General features: G+C 51.6%; 2 protein-coding genes across 4 annotated transcripts in view; both read left to right on the top strand.

Annotated features, from left to right (window-relative positions):
* Positions 1 to 58: 58 nt before the first annotated feature.
* On the top strand, positions 59 to 11,190 carry LOC308054189 (uncharacterized protein C11orf52). Of its 2 annotated transcripts, none has more exons than XM_080366557.1 (4): positions 59 to 2,779; positions 7,127 to 7,167; positions 7,932 to 7,978; positions 8,340 to 11,190. In XM_080366557.1, the coding sequence occupies exons 1-4, from the start codon at positions 2,748 to 2,750 to the stop codon at positions 8,574 to 8,576; spliced, it is 357 nt and encodes a 118-aa protein (XP_080222683.1). In that variant the 5' UTR covers positions 59 to 2,747; the 3' UTR covers positions 8,577 to 11,190. The 2 variants fall into 2 exon arrangements, with proteins under 2 accessions (XP_080222683.1, XP_080222682.1); XM_080366556.1 differs by lacking the exon at positions 59 to 2,779 and adding an exon at positions 2,805 to 4,440.
* Positions 11,191 to 13,028: 1,838 nt separating this feature from the next.
* The window catches only part of DIXDC1 (DIX domain containing 1), a 41,404-nt gene continuing 35,070 nt past the window's right edge, over positions 13,029 to 19,362 (top strand). Inside the window, exon 1 of one of the 2 annotated variants that reach the window (XM_080366538.1) lies at positions 13,029 to 17,106. In XM_080366538.1, coding sequence (XP_080222664.1) covers positions 17,047 to 17,106 — 60 coding nt within the window. In that variant the 5' untranslated portion in view covers positions 13,029 to 17,046. The remainder of the gene's footprint in view (positions 17,107 to 19,362) is intronic. The other variant, XM_080366537.1, reaches the window with a different exon arrangement.

Below are 19,362 nucleotides of genomic sequence, written 5' to 3'. Positions count from 1 at the left end.
CTGGGCTAGTGACTTTCAGTCACCTGAAGCAGCTGCTTGTAAGGGCAAGAAGAGCCCGGTCCTTCATTGCTCACCTGTGTACAAGCCTCTCCCTGCTTCGCAGTGCATGCTGCACCAGCCTCATGCACCTTACCAGATACATACTGCATCCCATTTGCAGCAGCACCCACTCGAGTCCCAAGTCCCACAAAGACTGAGTTTCCGAGCCCATATTCCTGTGGGAGGACAGAGACTCGTGTCTGTGTGTGGGCTCAGGCGTGGCCATGATTTCCTTCGTCCCCTGTCATAAAAAGACTCCTCAGACTCACAGCCACTTCATAGCAGCAGCTGTAAAAGGCTTTTCTCCGTCTCTGACCTGGCATCTTCTGTGCTGGTAAGAAGGGTCGATGGTCCCCTTGGCCACTGCAGGCCTCCTGTCACCGGGATAGACATCTCCACCGGACTGGGGATAGGGAGGATGGCCAACATGTGACCTGCAAGCTGGGCAAAGGGTGCCTGGCTGAAGGAGTGCACATAACACACGGAATGCAGACACGGCACATGCTAGGGCATGAAATGACACCTGGCCCTGCTCTGGCTCTGCAACACGGGGGCTGAATCACTGGGGGCTGGACACAGCATGTGGCCAGGGCTGGGGCTGCACAGGCAGCAGATTCAGAACTCCCTCTCCTTTATTTTCAATAGACAACGCCAGCTTGTTGTGCACCTGCAGCACACCTACCACGGTGTGGTCCCAGTCCGTCGGCGTCTGAGGTACCTTGACACTATTGCAACAGAAATGCACAGCGTTAGTAGTCGTTACCCAGTTCTGTTCCTCCTCTGCCTTTTATTAGTCCTGTCTTTGCTCTCTAACAAGTTCATTCTCTATTGCCGGGCACTTGCAGGCTTGTCCTGTGCCAGTTGCACAGCTTGTTACCCGGACAATGTCCCTGAGTGCATGAAGACAGCTGCCCCAGCAGCGATGCAGCGAGGGGCTGGCACTGCCTGGAGTCAGCCGCCGGGCTGTCCCTCTGCACCCTGGCAGGCTTTGCACGGAACAGCCTGGTGGGTTTGCTGAGCCGGAGCTGGAAGCCATGCTCCCTTTCATCCCTGCAGACACAGCCTGAGGAGGGAATGCAGAGTGGCAGCCAAACGCTCTCCACCTCTGCCAATGTTTTTGATGCCTTTCTGTTTGTCTGGTGGAGCTCAAACCAGCAGCTCCAGTATTTGTGAAACGGGTTGATGGGAACAGGCTCCTAGCCTTTTTTCTTTCCTCTTCTCCACAAAGCAACAAAGCTCAAGTTATCCCAGAAATCAAAACAGACATTGGCTCACAAAATCAACAGTGTCTGTGGCAAACTCGGAGACACACAGTCTGCAACTTCCAAAGCAGGGGCAGACTCCTGAGACCACCCGGCCTTCGCAGGACCCTGAGAACATGGTCCTGTTGGGACTAGGACTGGATCCACTCTGCCTGCACAAATCCAATCCTAAATTCTCCCCAGGGTGCTGTGGTGCAGGCTGAGCCATGCAGCTTTTCCAGCCACATGCTGAGGAGCAGTTTCGGAGCAAGGCAGGCTCTGCACATCATGGTGCACCTCAGCCAGGAGTCAGCTAAGAGAGCAGCTGTGTCCTGTGGTCTTTCCAAAGCAGAACCCTTCTCCTCCTGCCACTCCTGGACAGGTACAAGCTTTGCTCTGCACTTGGGCGGATGATAAATGATGCTGTGAGCCTGGCTGAGAGTGTGGGTACAGCTGGAGCAGAGGACTAGGGCCAGTTCCTGAGAGAGCCCGCCAGAAGGGTGAATGAAAGCTTGCCCACTGTCAGCACATCCCCTGAGGCATCCAGGCCTGCACAGAACCGGGGCTGACTGCCAAGTCAGAGCAGTGGGGCACAGTTTCTGCACGAGGATTACATTAACATGCTATCTTTCAGCTTTATCAGCTCTCTTAGAGCTGCCAGAGTCATTCAGCCCAGGAATGGCCAGACAATCTGAAGGGCTCTCAACAGGGCTAGAGAGGTAAAATGCACATTAATGTTCCTATTTGACATGCTGGGGGTGAGCCTAAGAGCTGTATTGCAGGTTCTTAATGATACGCGGTCCCTCATGGGATTCTGTCATTCTCAAAAGCACAAATCTGTACACTTTCATCTAGGTAGATCTAGAAAAAATGGGATCCCAGTAACGTCCCTGAGGTTGCGTATGCCTTTCTGCCTGCAGCAGAAGCAGCAGCACCAGAGCTCAGGTGACAGTAGACCTGCATGGCTGAGGCATCACCTCCTTCCCAAGAAGACAGGCTCCTTCCCAGCTGATGCCAGCCCGTGCCACACATTTTCCTGACATCCCGCTTGAGAGGCAACGACGAGGAGCAGGAACAGCACCGGTGTTTCCCACCCTGGCGGTTCTCCTTTTGTCCAGGAACAGTTGAAGTCCCTCCTCCATCCCCTTTTGCATCACTGCTGGCATCAGCAGGATGGCGCTGGGGGGAGAGCGGAGGGACAGCCACCGTCCCAGGTCCCCCGGCTGAGCTGTAGGAGGCCGGGGGGCGTGCAGCCCCCTCGCCCTGCCCTCGCTGGGCAGCAGGGGGGGAACGCCGGGCCCGGGGGCACGGCGAGCCCCCGGTAGATGGCACGCACGGGCCCGGCGATGGGGAGAAACCCGAGACGGGCGGACACTCCCTCGGAGCAGGCAGGGGCCGAGCAGGAACCAGGAAACACCGGCTCGCCCCGGCCAGGGAACGCGCCAGCCTCATGGAGGCGGCAGCGCCATGGGCAACCTCTGCAGCTGCGGGCGAGCCTGGTGAGTGCGGCACCCCCGGGGGCGGGGGGCGGCTCGGGGGGGCTCGGCCAGCCGGGCTGCCCTGCGCTGGCCTTGCCGGGGACCCCCCGGTTTCCCCCCCACCCGGTTCCCCCCCCACCCCCGGCTGCTCCCCGCCACCCCCGGCTCCCCCCGCCCCCGGCAGCTCGCCCGGAGCTGGGCGCCAGCGAACGGCAGCGCTGGGGGCGCCGGGGGGGGGTGTCCAGGGGCTGGGCAGGACGCGGGGGGGCGAGGGGGCTTCGTGGCGCACAGCCCCCACGGGCTGTGGGCTCCCTGCTGCCTGCCCCGAGGGCTGGAGGGGACGTGCCCTTGCCCCAGGGGTCTCCAGCCGGGTGGGCACCGAGGGGTGCCCCTGTGTGTGTGTGGGGGTCCCTCGGGCAGTGCGGGCACGGCTGCTCCGTCCAGCCCTCAGCCCCCCCAGCCCCTCTCCCTGCCGCAGCTCCTGGGCTTTTATTTGCGCTTGGGAAATCCTGGCCACGTTTTTCAGATGATGTTGCTGGTTCTCCCGGGGATGCGGGGGGGGGGGGGGGGGGGGGCGGGGGGGCGCAGCTTAATCCCTCCTGGCTCGTGGTGTGCCTGGACCTCCTGCTCCCAGGGAAAGGGCACAGTGGAGCAGCATTCCCTGCCAAAGGGAAATATTTTCAGCTCTGAGCGCTCTACAGGGGGGAGAGCCCTGAATATCAGATGAATCTCCCAGGACATTCTCACCAACACCGAATTTGTTAAAAGTATTAGAAATTCATCAGCACTTTTTAATAATTACAAGAGGCACAGCATCACCTAGTGGCTCAGGCAGAGGAGGAGGTTCAGGAAACTGAGGTCCTTCCAACCTGAGCCCTGAGCTGGGGGGCAGAGGAGTTTGGGATTTAGGAGCAGGAGCTGTAGGTGGCAGGTGGAAGGCTGGTTCTCGGCGTGTCTCCCCCATCAAAAGTCCCATTTTCTACTTCCTCTACCCTGTGCCAGTGGGTAAACGAGGCACCCAGGGTGTCACCTTCGTTACTGCGGTGGCCAAGGGACAAGGGCCTGGCCAGGGAATGCCGCGGGCACGGGCTGGCTCCCCTGAGCAGAGCTACAGCTGCCGGGCACGCTGCTGATGCCGTCTGGTGGGGAGAGCCGTGCCACAGCACAGACTGGCAAAGCCAGAGACTCCAGAGTAGAAACAGCACCGCTACAGCATATGCTGTGGTGGCACTTCCATGTCCAGCCAGTGCCAGGCCATGCACAAACACTTCTGCCTCCAAAAGCCCAGAATTTGAGGGGCACTCATCTGTGTGGGGCCAGGCAGGAGAGCAGCTTTCTGCTCCGTTTGGGGAGCAGCATGGTGGCAAGCTGGCTCCTCTGGGGTAGCATCAGATTCTACTCCCCCAAGGCTACTGGACCAGGACTCCTGTCTCCCACTTGATTTTTTTCCAAAGGCTGCATGGAAAGTAGGAAGCTGGGATGGTATTTCTGCTGGTGGTGTCACTACTGCCTTCTGGCAGATTCCTGCAGCCAAAGGCAAAGCTCTGGCAAAAGCTTTTGACCCCAGCACCCCTGTGGGACTCAAGCGCTAACACATCTGCCTTACAGACTGTTCAGCGAGGAGGAAGCGGAGCTCTCTGCCCAGGAGCATCATTGATCGTCCTGCACATGGAAACACGCGGGTGAAGAGGGGCCTCAGACACCCAGGCTGCCCCTGTGCTGCACAGGCTATTCAAACAGGCTCCAAGCACGGAGAGAGGGAGGCAAATAGGAATGTGCTGTTGGGACATGTAACTTGGCTGTGGGAGACACCTCCAGAGGACCATAATCATGCTGGTGCACTGAAGCCCCACTGCAGAAGTTTGCATGATTCATAGCTTTGCCTTGGTGACAGAGGGGAAAAAAAATGGTACTTAATTTTAGTTCAGGCGTTTCCAGGCACCTATACTGTTTTTATTTCTATATATTCTCTCAGCACTACAGCAGTGTCAGCAAAAAGCTGAGCTTCACAAGTAAAGCTGAGACTTACAAAAGGGTTCAGGGGAGGCAGGTACCCACCTTCTGGACAGAAGATCGTTTCCGTGATCACTACCGAAGCATGGGCCCTAAGGGAGACAGAGCAAAGAGCAAGACTGAGGAGGCTCCTGAAGGGTTTAAAGAGAAGCCATTACTGCAAATTTATTCAGAGAAGAAAGTTAGTGATGAAGGAAAGTGTGCCCTCAGGTCTGGGTACCTCTGCGAGTATGGCCCAGCGGAGGGCAGGCCCCAGCTATTCTCACACTTGGTTTGATACCCAGGGCTTCTGGTGTGCATGGACAGCAAAAGATGCCAAAATTCAGGACCCACTGTGAAGCAGGCTTGTGTAGGGCAGGAACCAGGCTGGCACTGGCATGGGAAAAGGGGAAGAAGCGATACAGGAGCAGGGACGTGTGTGCTGTCATGTAGAATACAATGTGCTTCGAGCAGGCTGTGAGTTAGTTACAACATGTTTGACCTGGTTTTGAGAAGAGGCGAGAAGTTTGCCCTGCTCTCATTTCCCTTGCCACATCCGTTCTAATTACCGCAGATCTGAGGCTGGGAGATGCCACCTCCTGCCTGGCTGTGATTAGCTTGCAGACAGCCTCAGAATAGCTCCAGCCTCCACACTGGCTGGTAACACGCTCTTTACGAAGGCAGGCAACCAAAACAAGCAAGAGCAGCTTGGAAAGCTCCGACTGCAACCTGCCTCCCAGGGAAGAGGACAGGGACCCTGGTGATTTTGGTTCAGATGGTGCTGTTTCCATCAGATTGCCCAGCGTGCCTGAACGCGGTAAAGCAGCAAAGCGCTCTAGCACACAAGCCTTGGCAAGGAGGGCCCTGGAGACCCGCGTAGAGACAGCAGAGGAGGAAGCTGCAGGAGCCAAGCAAGAACCACCGCAAGACAAAGCAACGCTGCCTTGAGCTAGGCCCCTAACTCCTGGGGGCAGCCCCCCAGATTTTTTCTGGCGAGGGCTGGAGGGCCGTTGGTGCCTCTGCGGGGCAGCACGCAGCAGGGACAGGAGAAGGGGTGCTGGATCCTTTCGCCCAGACGCACGGCCACCCTGCCTGCCCCAAAGCTGCCTTTAACTTCCCAGGTCTAGAAGCATGGTTAATCATTACTGAGCGTGTTGAAGGTCTCCAAGTTCTTTGCCAGCATTCGTGCTTTTTTTGTTTTGCCGTTATTGTGCCAAAGGCATTCCTGCACACGCTGTCCTGCTCACCCGCCCACCGAAACCGTGGCTAAAAGCCGGCAAAGGCAGAGCTCTGCCTCAGGCACTGCATGGCTCCCGCCTGTGGCAGGACTGTCTGGCAAATGCACACGATGTGGGACATAAAATGTTTTTTTGGGAGCCATCTGGTAACTCCGTGGCCCCATTAAAAGCGCTGGCTGCCCACATGCAGCTGCTGCCTTTGCTGCAGCAGAGACCCACGTGAGAGCCTCAGCTGCAGGCGGTGCTGGTCCCCAGCCAGCACCAGATGGACACGCGTGCGCAGGAGGAGCCCTGCAGGGGCTGGCACCTGCTCTCCTCTGGCCCTCTGAGCGTGATGCAATGATAACATTTCTTTCATGCATCTGGCCCAGAATGTGACACGTCTGTGCTCTGCCAGACAGCCTGCGCTCGCCTGCCAGCACCAGCCTGCAGGAGCTCAGCTCCTGCCTCTGTTGTTACAGCTGGAATGGATTTGGCTCCTGTTCATTCCGTGGCTGGAACATGGCTGGATTTGGCTTGTCTCTTTCTGGTCACACAGGTACAGCCGAGATTAGGGTTTGGATTGGCTTTTATTAAGGGCATCGCTTGTTTGCTTTGGCTGTGTTTTAAGTGGAAAACCGAGAACAGGAAAACTGTCTGAAATGTTAGCACAAGGTCTGTGCACAGCTGCTCCTCAGGCAACAGGGCCAAAGCACAGGGTACGGTGCTATCGGAGCATCTGAGCCTAAGTGAAGGGTTTCGTGCCAGTTGTGACCATGCTCTGCACCCTGCATCTTTGATCATACAGCTGTGCAAATGTAGTTGCAAAACTACAGTGAAATGTTCTCTCATTCAGTGATGCATACGCATATTGGACAGCCAGGCAGGGCTGAAAGGCAAGGAGACTTGGGGGCGTCTGTAGGGTATGGTACTGTGTCACAGAAGATGGAAACACATTCCCACATCTCCTCTTTGGACCTTCTCCCTGCAAGAGTCACTCAGGTTCTGCCTTGGCTCAGTAGCTCTTCTCTGAGACGCTTCTTGGGCTGTTCTCACTACCCACAGATGTGGTACCCTGGCGGGGTGGTGCATTTGGGTTTGCATGTTGTGAGGGCAGTGGCTGGGGCTTCTCAGGGCTGACATCTTTCTCTGATTTCAGGAATTGTCCTTCATCATTTAAAAGAAAGAAAGAAAAGCAAGGTAAGGATTTGTGAAAATGCTTTAGAGGAGAAGAAGAGGTGGAGTGACTAAGCCCTTGGTTAGCTGCCATTAGTCAGTGCTGACTGTGGATTGGATCCCCGAGGCTGAGCTCCCCTCCCATACTCTTGTACCTAACCTTCCTTAAGAGAAGTTTGGTAGAAGCAAGAGGCAAGATTTCTTTAAAATTTAAAGCAAGGAGTATAATATGCCGTGGGACTTGGCGAGGAGGGGGAGTATCTCTGAAATACTGGAGTCTCACATCAAAACACGTGTGAGTACTCTCAAGTGGCAGCACAGAGAAGCTGCATCAAACTCTGTAAGAGCTACGAACATCCATCTGACATCAGTCCCCCGGATAAAGTGCATTCCCAGAGTAGCCCAGATGTGTCCTGTGGTCTTTGGACCATGCTGGGCAAATTTTGTTTGCCAGGCAGCAAAGGAAATAACAAAGTTAAAACTGGATCTGCCTTCTCCAAGGGCCTGACAAGGAAGCTCTCTGTCCTGTGTCTGTCCTTCTAGGTTCTGCCAAGAACATTGCGGTCCACAGCATGTTGTCATCCTGGGAAACCTTATTTTTTCCAAAGAAACAAGCCCAGGCTTTCTTCTTGGAGGCAGGTCTCTGGGACAGTATTAGGATTGAGGGTGTCAGAGGAGGTGGAGATCTGATTTGTCTCCAGTCCATGGGCCAGACACCGCATTTCTGCTTTCAGAGGTGGAACAATAAACAGCTGTGTTAACCTGATCCACTGGTGTTTCTTTTTCAGGAACTAATGTGAGACATGAGAGCCAACAGCATCAGCCTGACAGGAAGGTAAACAGCTTCCCAGAGTTGTTTTCCTAACCGTATGTTGAGAAGACAGAGCTGACCACCATTTCCTAGGCTAGATGGTTTGGGAGGACATGGGGCAGCTTTTTCAGAGCCATGAATTGTCTCATCGTGTGTAGGCTTTAATGGCTGTGGGAACCGTGTGCATTGCTGCGCAGTGACGAGGGCCCATTTTTCCCCCTGAAGTGCAGTGGAAGCAGTAGGATGAAATCGCCCTCTGAGCCAGAGATATCAGAGGGCTGGATGGTGCTGGGGGCAGTGTGCAGGGTGTCTCTGCCTGGTCTGGGGAAGGCATGCGTGGCAGCAGCCCAGGAAGCTGACCTTCCAGAGCTCTTTCTCCCCAAAGGCTCCAACATACGAAGATGTCCCAGAGTTTCCTGTCTACGCCACCGTGAGTAAACCCAAGAGCGTGAAGCAGGATGACAGCATTCATTACGCAGACATCCAGGTGTTCACCAAGGTCCGGGAACGCTCTGCAGCAGAGGTGAAGAACTTACAAATGCAGAATGCCACAGAGTATGCCACCCTCAACTTCCCCCGGCCCAGACTGAAATATGACAGTAAGAATGGGACCTTGGTATAAAAGGCTTGATGGCCCCCTCCTCCTTCAGCAGCAAAAGGATTTCACAGACTTAGAGATGCTGTAGATGCAAGGTAACCTCATGGACACGTCAAGTCTCCCTGAGAAAGTGCAGAGAAGACTGTGTCTTCCACCTGCATTTCTCTTCAGAGGACACAGACTTATTCATTCTCACATGATGAGTAGTTTCCCATCCAATTCTGCTGACGAAAAACATCTCTTCCCCTTGGAAGAGTTGCCCCTGAAGCTGGCAGCCCATCTCCTCTCAGCACTGTGAGAAGGCAGAGCTGCTTCTTGGCTGATGAAGGCTAAAACCGCAGCAGAAAGTTCCTGCTGTGGCACAGGACCAGCTGAGTGCTGCTCCGCAGCTGGATGTGGGAACATTGGCGTCCAGGATTCAATCCTGGGACAACAGAGATGTTGCCGCAGGATTTTATGTCGATGTTAAGAAAATTCTGCGATGTGCCGAATGACATGTGGGTGATACTGTGAAGAAATGGCATAAAAGCTCTAACAGTATCTACTGCCATGTCTTCCTCCGACACCTACCACTGTAACTGCAGTCGTGCACTATGTGCATCCCCTTTTCCCAAAAAGCAGTGTTCCATAACTGTGCACAGCACACTACAACCAAGGTCAGAAATGCACAATTAACTGAGGGGTACGGAATAATTTCTTTTCACTGAAGGGCTGCACAGATATGTATCCTTACATGCACAGAAGTGAGTAGTGAGCTCTTGTCTCTGACTGGAAATGAAACAAGGAAAATTGGCAATTTAACTGCGAGGCAGCCAGTTAAAAGTCACCGCCTATATTTAGGGCAGTTATCCAGTCCTTAAGAGTACGGCAGCTGTCTACATGCCTGAGATACTGGGAATGAATCCTGGTCAACTTTAGAGGGCTTTGGACTTTTCCACCATTTTGTCTTATTTCATACTGTCAGCCTTAGTTATAAACCCCAGCAACAAAGAGAAAGCACCGCGTGGTGTTTTCTGCTGCTTCTCTCAGACACACCTTTGAGAGTTTGCTTACGGATTTAAAATAGTGTTAGTAATACAGTATAGCAATTGTCCAAAAGGCTTCTGCCACTGCTCTGGGTTTGGCAGTTGCAGCACTGGCAGTTAACAGGGCTCCCAGGCAGTATCTTCAGGCATTAAATCAATGCTTGGCATGTTCTGTTCCTAAATAATGGTCTGCGTAGCTAAATGCAGATCGTGGGACAACCTGTTTATTGCCAGTGTTTTAAAAAGGACATCCTGGTACATTTTTTATACATACATAATTTTGCATATTATGGCTCAGTTAAATGTTAAAGGCATGAAGGAGTTCCTGCTCATTACAAAAAAAAATAAAGCTGGTATGGGCAGTGTTTGCTAAGATGGAAGTGTTTTGAGGACCAGTCTGATAATTTTTCTACCTTGTTGCCCATGTTATCTGGTAGACCTCAGCAGGGCTATTGTAAGACCAGAGAAACATTTGCAGGAGAAGTCCCCTTTTTTATAATGGATACAGTATATTTTTCTACCTGAAAAGGGTTTTTTTGCCTATGCTATCCAGCTGACCTCAGCAGGACTATCGTAAGGTCTGCCGTAGAAGGCCCTTCATTTATAATGGGTACAGGATTATGTTAGTGGTGGGGCTGTTTGTTTTGAGCGCCAAGGATTCCTCTCTCTGCTCCTCCAAGTTCCTTTCTGTACTCCACACCCAGCATGAAAACCCGTCCTTTGGATCGAGGAGGTTCAAACGGGCACATGATTTACTTGGAGGAGCACGTGAGGGAGCCGTGGGATGCTCCAGCCCTCAGCTCTGCTAGCCCAGATGTCGGTCACATACCTCCTTGCACTGAATTGCTGAGGAACTAGAAAGGGACACTGGCATTAGTTCTGGTGAAGCCCTCCACGTCACAGGAAGAAACCGGATTTTTTAGAAACATGGTTAAATACGGAGTGTTGTTCAGGAGATGGGAGGTTTTCTAGCATGTGCAGACTCCCAACAGGTCATTTTAAAAACCAGTTTAAGTGCAAAAGCTTGTTCTTGCTGTGGCATGCACAGCGTGCGGTACTGAAGATGTCCTCGCCCAGCGGGAGAGCTGGGCCAGGGGCCAGCGAGCCGGGTGGCCACCAGCCACCTGGGTCCCCGGCTGGCGCAATGCGCACATCCATTACATTCAACCCATTTTGCCATGGACTGGATTCGGCTCAGAGGAACTTGTTTTCCCTTGTCACAGCGCTTGGTTCTGTTGATCTGTGCATCCGTTGTCTGTATTCCGAAGGAAGGGGAGCCACAGTGGAAGTGTCTTTCCCTGTGTGCCTCCGAGCTGGAGTGAGCCTTCATCTCCCGAGCTCCAGCGCTGCTGGGGCTGGGGCTGGCTCTGGATACACCGCACGTGGCAGAGACAATGAAATGCTACGCAGTGCAGGAAACTACCTGTCTACCTTGAGCAGGTCAAGCACGAAACCGCACACCCTGCAGTAAGGATGTGTCCAAAGCGCTTGGGCTGGCGCTGTTGGAAACTCCCAGCAGTGTTACCACCTGTTTCCCGAGTTCGTAATGTTTGGGTGTTAAACGAGTGTTAATGTATCAGTTCTTTGAATAAAGCTGCTGGGTTTAGTTTTAATTAGAACATTTGTACTTGCGGGGGGTGGGGGGCGGGGGGGGGGGGGGGGGGCAGATCGCGGCCTGCACTGCACCGGGGCCCTGAGCTGCGGCCTGGAGGGCTCCTCACACTGCCCGGGGGGCGAGCTGCGGCCTGGCTGAGGGCTCCTCACACTGCCCGGGGCCTGAGGGCTCCTCACACTGCCCGGGGGGCCAAGGCCCAGCCAAGGGCTCCTCACACTGCCCGGGGGGCGAGCTGCGGCCTGGCTGAGGGCTTCTCACACTGCCCGGGGCCTGAGGGCTCTTCACCCAGGGCCCGAGGGCTCCTCACGCTGCCCGGGGGTCCAAGGCCCGGCCAAGGGCTCCTCACACCGCCCGGGGCCCCGCGCCGCCGCCGCAGAGAGCCGCCCCGGGCCCAGCGCCGCCGCCCGAGGCCTGCCAGCCCGCGGCCAGCCCGCGGCCCCCCCGGCTGCAGGCGGGCCCGGTGCGGCCGGGCGGAGCCTGCGCGGGGCCGCCCCGTCCCGCCCGCGTCCCCATGGCGAGCGGCGACGCGCCGCGGCCGGGCCCGGGCCGTGCCGCTGCCTCCCGCCCGCCCCGGGGCAGGTAGGGCCGCCGCACCCCACCCCACCCCGGCGTCCCCCGGGCCGCCCCCTCCGCAGGGGCCCCTCAGCCCCCGGGGTCACCCTGCTCCGCGGTCCCGGCTCCCCGGGCCTGCCGCTCCCCGCGGTCCCTCAGGCAGCCCAGCTCCAGGGGATCCCGGTGCTCCAGGCCCCTCGTCCGGGCCCGCTTCCAGAGGCCCCACAGAGCCCCCCGAGCCCAGGGCCTTGTCCCGCACCCCGGGGGCCCTGCTCACTCGCTCCCACCCCGCTTGGCACAGCGGGGCCCCGAAAACGCACCACCCCCGGCAGAAGGGTCAGCAGGAGGGTCTGCACCCCCGGCTCTGCCCCCCTACCCTGTCCTGCCTTTGGGCCCCACAGACCTACCAGGGTGGCACAACCAAGGTCACGGTGACCGTCTGCCTGTGGGTGACTCCGGCCCACCTTTAAATGATTATTAAAAGCAGTGGGTTTAATTCAGCCTTTCTCCAGAAATCTTACTGCAACCCATTCTGCTAACTCCTCCAAAGCCTGTCTTTGTTCACCAGACTTCACTCTGGACTTCCAAAGGAAGAGTAAGCAGAGAAAATATAGATTACCAGAAAATTCCTAAATAGAAATGTCAGCATGTGGAACTGTTTCCTAAAAATTTTTATGAATCTTTGCTGTCTGGGGTAAATGCACTGACTCACTAATATTTGACACTAGGGACCAGTACAGCTTTGGCTGGTGTCTGACTTATGTTGAATTTGGATTCCCCCTCCATGAATGGGAAGAAATAATTAGATCCGATGTGCACTGTAAGCCAACATAATCAGGAATCTTTTTTTACATCTGTCTCAGGGCAATTCTGTCTACCAAACATACTTTACATGTGGCAGAAAATACAAAAAATGCATAAATTGCCCTCAGACTGTAGCCCTTAGATGTATTTTCTGTGGGCAATGAAAGAAGGTGGCAACTTTCCCCCTTTGTTTTAGTTACATTCAGATATTTTGTGGTTGAGTCTGTTCTCCCTCCAAGAAAATTATTTCCTTTGTATTAAATACATTTGCTTCTCCCCCTCAGGCTTCAAGGGGGAAGCAGCGCTGGTACATTCCCCTTGGCGCTGAGCTGTGGCGTCCAGCATGGGAACGCTGATGGACATGGTGCCCCGACATACATCACAGCCTGCTGCGTCATCTGTGAGTTTCCAGGAGTCCTTTTTGTGTCTGACCTCTGTTCTAGCTGCTTGATGGGGAGGTTGGAAGGGGACACAGTGACACAAGGGCACTAGTTGCATTAGGCAGCTCTTTTGGCTATTCCTGCAGTCATGGCCTCATATGCCTCACAACCTTTGTTTCTGAATCACTTGCTTTCATTTCCCCAAACAAAATTTTATTAGCAAGAGCTGAACTGTGGCCACCGATCTTTGTTTTTCAAAGGCTGATATAAGAGACGCAATCAGCGAATGTTGATAAAGTGCCTTAAAATCCGTGGATGGAAATCTTGAAGGAAGGCTTATGTCTTGATACTGGTGGTGCTGCTGTGACAGGATGACAGGAAAGGGAGCAGTAACAGGGCATGCACCGTGCCCGGAATTCCACAGGGGCAAGTACAAGGGTTAGGGTTGTGCTGAAACCAGCCAGGAGAGGGCAATGCCACCAACCAAACTGCCATCCTACGTGGTTGTTTTGAAGGTCTGTTGCCCTTTAAACAGTTGATGCAGACATTGGTTTGGTATCGTTGTCCCGTACGCTTCATTTTTGGATCGTCTTCAGGGAGAAGCATGAAGCATTAGTTTTAGTGAGAGGCTGTTTTCTTTGCCTCTTGCAAAGCTAACATTCAAAGGCATCTATTATGGTCTTATAAAACTGAAAGAAAAATGATCCCAGCTACAAGAAGCTTGAAATTTAAGAGTGAATCACAAAGGTGAAAGAACTAGCGTTTAATTTTTAAAAGTTATTTCAGCATACACATACACCCTAGGTGCATTTGTATTGCCACAATAAAGAGAAGAATGGCTCAACGTGCTCTGCCTCTCCGTCTAGCCAGCAGAAGTGGCCTAGTTTCTCTGACAAAGTGAGGCGGTTCGGTTTCAAAGATAAGAAACTCCGCACAGAAGCAAATCTTTGATGACAAAACTGCCGATGGACAACACACCATGAGCAGTATGTTCTGCTGAACCTGGCAGAACCTGAACCTGGCACACACAATGAGAACACTTTGCCTTTCCCTGTGTTGCTGTTTTAGTACGTAGAAGCTCTGGAACAGGGATACGGGACTGCAAGTGACCACCTGAATCTCAGACTTCGGTCCCAGCTTTTCTTGGTTGATCCCAAAAGGCAGGCAGGGTAGGGCTTCGGGCTTGAATCTCTTCTCTCCAGTCCAAACTAACTTCTTCACAGTTCCCCCAGGATGCTGTGCTGAGATAGTGTTTCGGCATTTCTCAGGGATGGCACTACTGTACTGCGGGTGACACATCTGGCTTAGGTCCTCTGATTTGTGCCAGGAAACAGGGGTATAGGGAGGAGGAGCAGTGAGAGAAGCGCTTCTTGGTCCTAATAACTACAAGGTGGGGGTTTGTCATCTGCTGTATTTGGTTGGCCTAGGAGAAATTGCCCTTCTTTAGACCACATTTGACGATTTTATCTGGTATACATACATAGATCCTTCACTATGTTTCCCAAAGCAAGTCCAGGACTCTTTGTGGGGTCTATATGCAAAGGCAGCTGCTCAATTCATGTGGCTGATGGGCCCCTCAGCATCACGCTGTGTAACGCGTCCTGCTATGCAACGGCATGGGGAGCACACGGTGACTGAAGGATGTGGTATGTATCTCATATGACAGCTAAGCTGTAATTGGGGGTGGTGCCACAGACAGCTTGTACAAGGACCTTGGAATTGGTTTGAGGTCAGATATCAAATAGCCATGTCCTGCTTCAGAACAAAGCCGGTCTGCGTCCCCGACAAACTGGAGGCGCCTGCCGAAACTTTACGGGCTCTACAAATGCAGGTTGCGCTGCAAGCAAGTGACTCCACGGCAGTATCTGCATCCTGCTGTTGCCCAAGTGTGTTGTAGTCCTTACAGGGTGGAGCACAAGTGTTAAAAGTGCTTCATTGTTGCCTGTCGCTAATGCAACAGGACACCTACTAAATGCCACTGAGGTGAGGTGGACCAGGATAAACAAACCGGTGTTCTCATCGTATCACCTTATCAGGATTTAAACAGTGTGTTTTACATTGAAAACCTGTTCGTGCTTTGCATTTCTATGATGTTTGGACAAATTATCCCTTTATTCTTACTTCTAGTTGTTTTTTTAATCCTGTACATTTGGGTTATGTCTCCAGTGCAGACTGCCTGCCTTGCCTTTGGCTTCTCTGCTTTCAAAGGACAAAGTTAAATATCTAGATCCAGCAGGGATTATGAGCATAAAATATGTAAGGGATTATGAGCACAAAACATGTAATCTGCTATCAGATTCATTAAACAAAATATAAAAACAATCAGAGAACACCTAACAGCCATCTGCAACCTTTCTGTGCATTCAGAGTGCAAGCGATATTACTTCAGTACAACTGGGGTTATTCTATTTTTGTTCCAGAAACTGAAGTGGTATAGGGAAGGGATGACCTCAGCATCCTTACCTGTTATTAGAAGTCTTCTATGAATTTATGTTTACCGTGTAGCACTGAAAAACAGGTAATACATATAACTTTTTCTTTTAGATTATTACTCAAGAGTAGCATTATGAAGTCCACAGAAAAGGCTCAGAGCGTGTTTTGTGGTGGTGGTTTTTTTTAAATTAGGTCACTTTCTGTCTGATAGGAAAACCACTTATTTATGAAATTTTATGGAAATTGCAAAGGCATAAGCTACTTGATTGTATCACAGGAAATTGAGATAAATATTTATTGCTGTCTATTTAATGACATTTTGAGTCTCAAAAGTAAACTGGATCAAAGTACTAACCACCAGCATTACCAGCTTACAAGAATTTATGCAAAGCCTCGCAGTAATCTGTTGTTTTGCTTAACAGATGTGATATTACAATCAATGGAAACATAAAAATCTCAAATCCCTCTGAATTATTAAAAGTAGGGAAGGCAATCGTGAATAAATAATTTAAAACTTATATGTCATGGAGGCGTGGGGGCTGCCTCCTCTTAGAATTACTTGGGTTGATTACAGAGTGAAATTACCTGTTGCTTGTTTTTCTGTATTTTATCTGCATCTCCATATGTGACAGAGTAAAACGGTAAAATGATGCAATTGCTTTTTCCTCCAGATGCTTCAATACTTAGGCAGAAAAACATGTTTGTTTATAAACGTGTCTCTCAGAAATGCTTGGCCAGGTATTTTGAAACCTGAAGGCACGGTCTGATATCCCCGGGCAGTACTTGCAGTGTTGCTCTGTGGAATGGCAGCCAGAGCCCCTGGTAGAAGGGGGTCTTCATCCATGCGAGTTTTTCTTCTCTCTCTCTCTCTTTTTTTTTTTTTTTTTTTTTTTTTCCCTGGGCATTTTCTGTAAGGTGGGATGAAGTTTGAGAGATTGCCTGGAGGTATTTGATACTTGTTTCTGGAATGAATGCAATTGTTACTGATTTAGGAAATTTGCTGGGGACTGTATTGAATTGTAGTTGGAAAGTTTTCTTTTTTCTTCTTTCGATTTCATTGCCAGGGCAGCTGGAGCTGGGCTGAGTGCTGTGCAAACGGTGCTCGCTGCGTTGTGGCCTGGTTTGCAGCTTCCTGCCTCTACCAGGTTGCTGACAACGCTGCTGTTTCTTTGGGGCTGCAGAACGATTGCTGAGAGTTAAAGCTGGCAGCTCTTAAAACCTTCCCTTTTGCCTTTCTAGCTCAGCAAGGCGGCTGTTATTTGCCGTTCTCTGCCTCCCTCCCTGCCCCCATGCCATACAGGGCTTGCTGTGTTTGGTGGGTTTGAAAATCTCTTTTACGCAGCAGGTTTGCTGTGAGTATGACTGCTGGAAATGGGTTTCAGATGTTTCCCCAACTCAGTCCTGGGCCTGCATCTTGTAAGCTGAAGCGTTTCTATAGGAACCGTATGACATCTCTCCCGCTACTCCCCCAGCAGCTCCCTCTCGAGCATGCCCAGTGCAAGCCTTGACTTTGGCTCAACTATCTGTGTGCAGTAACGGGCTGCACATATGGGACTATGAATGCTGTTCCTGATGAGCTCCAACTCTTTGTCTTTGGGAGGAGGAGGAGGAAGAAGTCGTGCCCAGAGCTGGAGGATCTGCCTTGTGTCCTCTGAAACCCTCGCCCGGCGGTGGGCTCGTGGAGAATGCTCACTTGTTTGGCCAGGGGGAATTTACTGGATATTCTTCAGGAGGGCTTCACGGAGGTAAATGCATGTCCCAAGTCTCACACAGACCTTTCCGGGGGCAAGGCAGCATGCTTTTGTGCAGCATCTCTCAGGAACTGTTATGTCTCCCAGGGCTTTGAGTAACGGAGAAGGAGAAAAATGAGCAAGATTTCAGGGCGGGAGAGCCGCTTGCTAACGGAAGGGCATACTGGGCAGCACAGCCAGGGCTCTGCAAATCAGCAATAGTTTTTTGAAGAGTTTATGGCTGGTTTATGGCTGCTGTTTTTAGCTCGGAGTTTTTATGCTCTTCACAGCGCTTTGCTGTTGTACCAGTAAATAATATAGACTGCAGCAAGGTTACGGAGCAGTTTATTTTATAGAATTGACTTCTCTCCTGAGTATATGAAGTCTCTTATGTCTGAAGGCAGTTGGAAAGCCTGTAAATCTGCTTTGTGGGGACACATTTCTTGGGAGAGGCTGACAAAGAGCAGGCTGGCTGGGTTTTTTCCCCATTTTCTGTAGGCTGAGTCTCTAGAGCACTGAAATTCATCTTGGTCAGGAAAATGTAATTTTAAGAGTGTTCTTTATTTGCTTATTGTGCTGTTAGGGAGTAAATCATACAATAAGGAGTAAGAAGTACCAAGAAATTCCAGAGATGGGAATCCTGTAACTGCATGGGGATGCAGATTGCTGTCAGCATCCCTTTTTAGGATGCATGAAAAATTTGTTCTGTTGGACTCTCTTATGGACTCCGTACAAAATGCCAGGGCAGCCACTGCCCGGCTGTGCATTGTGCAGACCATGCTGGACCATGATTTCCTGTCTGTAAGCTGAAAAGGAAGGAAAATCGGAGGAGCTTGTGCTGAAACCAAGCAGTGGCTGCTGTTTACTTTCTCACCTGGTGGCAGGGATAGTCTCTTGGTGTGTTTTTCTCTTTCTTAGACTGCATAGCTTGGTTTTGTTTGTGTTTAGTGGTTCCTCATCCTTGCAAAGCTCCCCTGACTGTGCTGCCCCCATGCTCCATTCTTCACAGAAAAGGAACATCCCTCCTAGGCTTAACAGCACCAGTCATCATGGGGAAAACAAACTGGGTGTGAAACTTGAGCAGCACAGCTTCATGCCAGCCACAGGTCTCCTTTGATTGCTCGGCATAACTGTCTAAATACTCAATCCCCTCCTCCACAGAGTCTCTGGGTGTCATTGTTAGCTAGCAAAGGTACGGCTTTAGCTCAAGCTTATACTTCCTGTGCTCGAGGGCAGCAGATCCTTCTCTGGCAAACGCTAATAGGAACCTGTCTATTAATAATATAATTAATAATGGGAGCGAAGTTTTACATTAAGTGCTAGCTCCATCTGGACTGTCTGGTTTTACCCGCAGACTGCTCAGCTGTGGAAAAAAAAAATCCCTCTCCCACCGTAAAAACAGATTAACTCATGTCTCCCACTTCAATCATATCACACACTTCACATATATAACAAAAGTAGAATTAAAATCAATTTTGCAAGTGCAGAACCTACGGTATAGAGAGATTGACTTGCCGAGGACAGGCATCACATCACAGACACAGCTGGAAATGAGTGAGAAACTCTGTAATTCTGTGCTTCTGTTCTGGTCCACCAGCTGTACTTCCTCCCTTATCTCTTTGTACCTTAGGTGCTTATTTATAGAAGTCCCTGAATGTGAAAAGAGTGTCCCAAGGTGTCAGATCCCAACACAGCACCCTGACCTTAGAAGGTTGGAAGTGAGTGGCTACTAAACCTAATGTTCAGGTATAAAAACAGATTCAAGATAAAAAGTCAGACTTAAGTTAACACAAGCAGTGAGCTGGAGTATTGCAGGAATTGCTGTGCTGATTCAGTGTCTATTCTTTCGGTAGAACATCTTTTCTGCCCAGGTGGCTCTTTTGGTCACTAGATACCTTGAAATACAAGGACATGCTTCCCAAATCTGTGCATTAACATACACAAGTAAGTTGCTAGCAAGCTCACAGGTGCATGTGCAACCCTACGCATGCTTGGGACCTAGAGGCCAGGTATAGTTCCAGTTTCTTTAGAGATACTGGTGGTGTGTCTCTGTCTTGCACCTTTGGTCAATAATCCATGCCTGGAAAGTTACCCAGCACAGCCAAGATGCTATAGGCAAGTTTATTTTGTTTCTCTGTATTTTTTTCCCTCTCTGTCCATCCTGCTGGCTGAGAGCCACCCTATCAGCCTCATTATCTCATGAGCAGGGATGGAGAATGAAGCATAGTTGTCCCTTCTGCAGCTAATGCCTGTTCTGCTTCACAGGTCATC

This window comes from Falco punctatus (genome assembly GCF_963210335.1).
Source record: "Falco punctatus genome assembly, chromosome: 16".
NCBI lineage: Eukaryota > Metazoa > Chordata > Aves > Falconiformes > Falconidae > Falco > Falco punctatus.
The sequence above is the reverse complement of the archived record's forward strand: the minus strand, read 5'-3'. Positions and strand labels throughout refer to the sequence as shown.